The sequence below is a fragment of the Electrophorus electricus genome, chromosome 7, assembly GCF_013358815.1.
Source record: "Electrophorus electricus isolate fEleEle1 chromosome 7, fEleEle1.pri, whole genome shotgun sequence".
Classification (NCBI taxonomy): domain Eukaryota; kingdom Metazoa; phylum Chordata; class Actinopteri; order Gymnotiformes; family Gymnotidae; genus Electrophorus; species Electrophorus electricus.
Genome location: NC_049541.1, coordinates 26,026,361 through 26,032,264, shown reverse-complemented (window position 1 = coordinate 26,032,264; position 5,904 = coordinate 26,026,361). Strand labels below are relative to the sequence as shown.

Sequence of the window (5,904 nt, the reverse complement as noted above, 5' to 3'; positions counted from 1 at the left end):
ATTAAACATGAAGTGTTGAGACAGAAGATGTAAATAAAGAATAAGATAAGAATGAACTGTAGCGTACTTAAAGGTTGAAAGTGCCGTCCTGTTTTTAGACTGTGTTCTAGTCTTCTAGTGAGAACTCAGGCTGCTGCACCCTGAATCCACTGAAGCTGGTTAATGATCATTTTTTTGGAATCCCATTAGAGGAGACCAATACTGGAAGGTTGGGTGCATGGGTGAGTTTCTCTAGGTATGGTTTGTTCTGGAAATCTCTGATCTTGTTGATCTTCATAAGGCTATACAATGCAGAGTAATGCATTTAGTAACTGATTTGATGTGACTGCTAAAACCCGTGGCAAAACAATTCGGAAACAGAGAATTCTAGACTGGCACACAAACTCACACTCGTGCCTACCTTTAAAAGAGGTAAAAGAGTATGTTGTATAACTAAGTATGATACAACTAAGTATGTTGTATAATCACAGCCCATCCTCATAATAAAAGCAGAATTCTATAAATGATTTGTTCTACAAAGCTACCAGGTCTACACATTATAAAAAGGCTAGTAAGTTATCAGAATCTGTCTGGGCTACAAGACTGGCCACTGATTTCTATTTACTTTTGTTTGCTTCTAGATAATTATATGCGATTTTGTTTTTGTTTTGTTTTTTTAATCCAGTAAACCCCCCCCCCACCCCACATCTCATGCACTTATTTTCAAAAATGCCAAAAAATATTTTTTTCATAAACAGAATTTCTTTTGACATTTATTTATGGTAAATTACAACTTTTATTAGTTCAGTTGCTTTTGAGTAAAAAAAAAAGACCAGTCTCTGAAGGACATAGAACACTATTCTGAATATAGCACCTCTTCTAGAGACACTGCAGCTACGTCACCTCATACATATGCATCAGCAAATCTGGGAAAATAATAATCATAATAATGATAATAATCGAAGTCACTTAAGAAACAGCTGGTCACAACAAAATGAAGTGGAATCCATCAGGTTTTGCTCCAGGCCCCCATCAAACCTACAAGAAGAAGACAAATACGAGTGAGTTTAGAGACCTGGGAATCTGGTAAATAAAAAAAAATGAATGAAGCTCGAATGCTACACTTGGACATCCAGTTTCTGTTTATTGTCTCTCAGGCACTCACGCTGTCTCCATGTCCAGGACTTCCACGTCTTCGTAAATGAGCTCCTCCAAAACGTCCACCTCCACGCCCACCACCAGCGTCTTTGTCACTGAACAGAAGAGATGTACGCTCGGCGCGTTACAGAAACGCTCGACGTGCTATAGAGATGTTAAAAAAGAGCACAGGTCTGTGCACAGCTTGGCGTGCGCAGGTGCCTTTTTTCATTTATGTCATAGAAACGTGGGTCCCTCTGAGTGAGGTTTATACACACCATTGAAACAGGCAGAAGGAAGACATGGCCACTGGTTGGCCATCCCACAGACCCATGCTGGGTGCCCACTCTTGCACGGGCCCAAGCCGAGTCCGGTCCGCTCTGATGCTTCGTTTGGGTGGCGTCCTCCAGGGGGCGCTTCTCTCGGTTCACCAGTTTGAGGGGGCGTGTCCACCCAGACCCCGGGCCCATCCGGCACCCGGCAGGCGTGGGCTTCTCCAAAATCACCCCCACCTTCAGTCGAGCAGGAATCAGTCTTGGTCCAGACGCAGGTGGGGGTTAGGTCGCTGTCAGCTGGAGGAGGAGGAGGTAAGGTACCAAGACAGGAGAGAACAGGCGAGTTAGGATGTGGAGAAGGAAAGAACGGAGGGAGGGAGGGAGGGAGGGAGAGGTGTAGAGGAGCGCTGGGTTGTGGCCTCGCGGGGATGACATTATTCTGAGTGCCAAACTCCCTCCGTGGCACATGCCAGTAGGCTTGCTGAGATCCGGTATGGCACTCTGCTGCAGGTTTTCCGCTCGTGTTAGCATGCAGATAGGCAATGGGAGATACATAGGACATCCAAATCTCTCTGGAAAACTGGATTTGTACTATCACGGTGTGCAAGTTATTGTGTTTTTTCCTTTCAAATGAACAAGACTGATGAAAATGACTCATTGAAACATAAAGGAAAGACTTGGGATTTTTTTTTTTTTTGTATTGCAGCCTGCACGTAAATTTGCTTTAGGCATTTGTGTATAACACACCGATCTCCTAAATCTCCAGCGTCTTACCTGTGTAATAACGCAGAGCAGGACTCTCCTGCTTCCACACAACACTGCCATCGTGCTCCATGTGCTCCCTCGGTGAGACGTAGCCCGATGTATGCCAGGGTCTCCTCCACCCGTGCCTACAGACAGGCAGCCCATCTGACCTGCTCCGCTGTGGGTTTTGGTGGTGCATCCCTCCACCCTATGTTTTTTGATGGACTGGCGAAGCGCGGATGCTTCGTTCCCCCAGAGTCCGTAAGAGCAGAGCGCTTGTTGTCACCGTAGCCGATGCACTGCGCCTTCCGCCCTCGCTGTGATGAGGCAGAAGATTGTTTCCTGTCCAGACAGGATGTTGTGCCTTATAGCACCACCTTAAACTGCTATATAAAGGATGGTCAGTTGTACTATATATGACGTAAGTGTACCCCATCCATTTCCTAAACAGTTTTTGTTATAACAGTCTTTAGTGTCGAGCTATAGTACAGGGATATAAACCAATCTCAAACTGGAATTGAACAGTGTCAGCTGGTTGTTTCCATCCTGACATTAAAACACTGAGTGACAACTGTACAAACTTGCTTATTTATTGTACAAGACCACAAACTTGATTATTTTTACCTTTATATACACAACAGCAGCGGTCAGATGAAGCACTCCAGAATTTGGTCCAAGCTACCAAGAAAATGCAAACAATAACCAAAAAAAAAACCCACTTCACAACTCCACTAGCAGGGGGGCAGTGTTCCTTTATCGTTCCTTGATAGTTCCTCTGAAGACTCATGTACTGTGTAGGCAGTATCAGTCAATACTTTTTGCTTGTGTTTAACAATAAGTGTTAGATATGAAATGCATTTGCTGAGGTCTTTATTTAGCCAGGTATAGTTTTATGTAGACTTCAACAAAATTTTGCTGCAGTACAATTTTTAACATTTTTAAATTCAAACTAGGTATTTTAATTACAACTTTCAAACACTTTTTTGGACATAATACCTCAGAATTCGCCATAATAGCAAGACTGTCCACTCCTTCTAACAAGTTAATACAAGTAAATACTGAAAGAAATAACACCAGAAATAAAGCTTCCAACACCACAAGAAAATGTATTCTGGTAATCTTGAATGAAAATGTATTTTTATTTTCTACTTCGCCTATCAGGTCTTGGAGCTAACACCTTTTTTAATGGTGTGAAGTTCCCAAGGCTTCGGGAGTTCATGGACGCGCGGAACAGGTCATTCCCGTGAGAGGCGACACACATCGGGGTGGGAGGAGTCCACGAGTGGCACTCAAGAGCGCACTGGAGCACAGGGATGTGGCGAAACAGGTTCAGAGTAGAGGAGCTGGGCTTGGGTGACTCATAGAAAAGAGGAGGTCATTTACTGTCATATGTTCAGAGAGGAGGTGGATGAATACTAGCTTTCTTTGTGAACAGGAATAAAGGAGGAAAAAGAACATTTGGAAACAGCTTCCTAGGGAAAATCTGGAGAAAAAAAATCTAGAGAATCACCTCGCAAGACTTGCTGGCAATGAACGTGAGTTGCATTACTTTTTTTGCTTGAAGCGACTTATGACGTCCTTGTAACATCAGAAAAACTTGAAGAGTGGGTAATTGAAGATCCAGGTTGTGAATTACGTGTGGGAATTGGGAAACAAGCATATTGAAAGTAAGTCTGTCGCAGGGTTGATATACATGGAGACATAATCAGGTGCTTAGTTCATTAGCATGTTTATTTGAAAATAATAATATAATAATAATAATAAGCACATAGTCTTTACCACTGTCTAGTGTTGATATGGATAGAGCAAAGTTGGTGCATGAGTGTAAGTGTATTGGAGAGCGAGTGCAGGCCATAAATATCTGCAAATGGGTTGAAGTGCTAGACTGGAAATTAGTAGCAGATGTAAGTAAAGAAATTCCCCCAAAAACTAGAGATCCCACAGTGCGTTGTGAACGACACTAAGGCCAGACAGGGCAGGGTTCTCTGAAAGTGGACGGATAGTTTATTTTAAAGAGTTAACAGTTGCAGGATGCAGAGGATGGAGCATTTGGACTGAAGAAGCGGACGTGCACAGACTTGGCAGACGATGGCTGAGGTGAGAGAATGCGAGCAGGCTTGTATGAGGTCAGTAGAGACAGGTGAGGGGGTTGGTAGCTAAGCCTAAGGCTTCACTTGTGGAATCTGGTTTTAGGGGCTGCAAACCAAGTGTGGCTGTGAAGGAATGATTGGAAGTAGCTGGAACGCTGTGGGTGAGGAGAGCACAGGCTGGTTGGGGAGCTAACTGTATTGTAGAGGCAGAACAGCAGAGATGTTCCATGTTTCAGGTACGCAGAGGACTGGACAGGTGTGTGGATTGCTGGGTCATGTCATTGGCACTGAGCAGGAATTTCCAGTACCAGAGCAGGAATTACCAGTACCAGAGAAGCTGGTTATGGCCTTATCCTCCTCAATACAGATCAGCTGTTTTGGAATGCTTGGTGGTTTAATAAGTAAAATTCATATGGAACTAGTGCCACCAAGTATACATTAACGGTGCTAGTGGAACTGGGTGCAGCCTCAGTCTCTGCAGAGGGTGATGTGAATTTTACGGGTTAGGAGGTGACTGGCTGTGTGGGAGCAGTGCAGTGGGTAAATATAGGGAGATGAATGCTCCCTATATTTGCTGTTGGTGTACGGTGTAAAGCCCATCTGAGCACACATGAGCAGTGTCGGTGCAGCTTTAGACATCAGGGAGGCCAGTGTGGGTTAAAAGTGAGCCTGGAGGTGGCTGGGCCAGTATCCCAGACCTCACTGTTGACACCTTTAGAGGTGTTGTGGGCTTAATTCAGCAGACCAACAATGAAGGGCAGTGCCCACGCGATGACCCCTGTGAAGAGCATGTGACGTTGTGCTTTCTGGCGTGAAGTGAGCGGTCTGTGCCCTAATGGTTTTGCATCTTATCACGTGTATAATCACAACTGTCTATAATGTACACAACGTCTTCCACTGTTATTTACCTACACTGTCTACAGTAACTTACAAAACTTTTTGTTATATGAGAATGTTTTTAAAATCTTAAAATATGAAATAGTCTGCATTCTAAATTGTCAAAGTCAATGTCAAAGTATTTATATATTTCTGTATTTATATAGCACTTTTTACAACAGATGTTGTCACAAAGCAGCTTTACAAATGTCCGAGTCCAAGCCCCCAGCGAGCGAGCCAAGGGTGACAGTGGCGAGGAAAAACTCCCTAGAGCACGAGGAAGAAACCTTGAGAGAAACCAAGACTCAAAGTGGGGGCCCACGGACACCACAATAGTAACAGGGAACAACAAGGAATAAGGAACAGAATATGCAGTGAAAGACAAAAATAAACAGAGAACAACAACATTTTAAAAAAGCAATTAAATGTCGTCTGGTTTTCTAGAAGTCTTAGTCTGGTTCCAGTGGTGTGCGTATGCCCAAAACCCATCCCGCATGAGAACGTCCATCAAGGTCAACAGAGATATAGATGGCTGGGGTGAGAGTGTGGTGGAGGCATGGTGGAGACGTGGTGGTGTGTGGTGGAGGCATGGTGGAGACGTGGTGGTGTGTGGTGGAGGCATGGTAGAGACGTGGTGGTGTGTGCTGGAGATGTGGTGGGGGTGTGCTGGTGTGTGGTGGAAACATGGTGGAGATGTCGTGGAGGTGGGGGGGGGGGGGCGTGGTGAGACGGCTTGAGGCTCAGTAACACCCTGACATCACGGGTAGGTGTAACTTTTTAAATGTTTTTTTCTATAGTACGAT

General features: G+C 44.4%; 1 protein-coding gene across 1 annotated transcript; it reads right to left on the bottom strand.

Annotated features, from left to right (window-relative positions):
- Nucleotides 1-734: 734 nt before the first annotated feature.
- Nucleotides 735-2,439, bottom strand: LOC113581704. The gene is made up of 4 exons (XM_027017024.2): nt 2,166-2,439; nt 1,395-1,688; nt 1,145-1,232; nt 735-1,017 (listed from the first exon to the last, which is right to left on the bottom strand). The coding sequence occupies exons 1-4, from the start codon at nt 2,332-2,334 to the stop codon at nt 945-947; spliced, it is 624 nt and encodes a 207-aa protein (XP_026872825.2). The 5' UTR covers nt 2,335-2,439; the 3' UTR covers nt 735-944.
- Between the last annotated feature and the right edge of the window lie 3,465 nt (nt 2,440-5,904).

Coding starts and splice junctions, on each gene's coding strand:
- LOC113581704 (XM_027017024.2), bottom strand. CDS start 2,334: ATGCACCACCAAAACCCACAGCGGAGCAGGTCAGATGGGCTGCCTGTC. Junction 1,689..2,165: donor TGCTCTGCGTTATTACACAG/GTAAGACGCTGG, acceptor CTCCTCCTCCAG/CTGACAGCGACCTAACCCCC. Junction 1,233..1,394: donor TCCTTCTGCCTGTTTCAATG/GTGTGTATAAAC, acceptor TCTTCTGTTCAG/TGACAAAGACGCTGGTGGTG.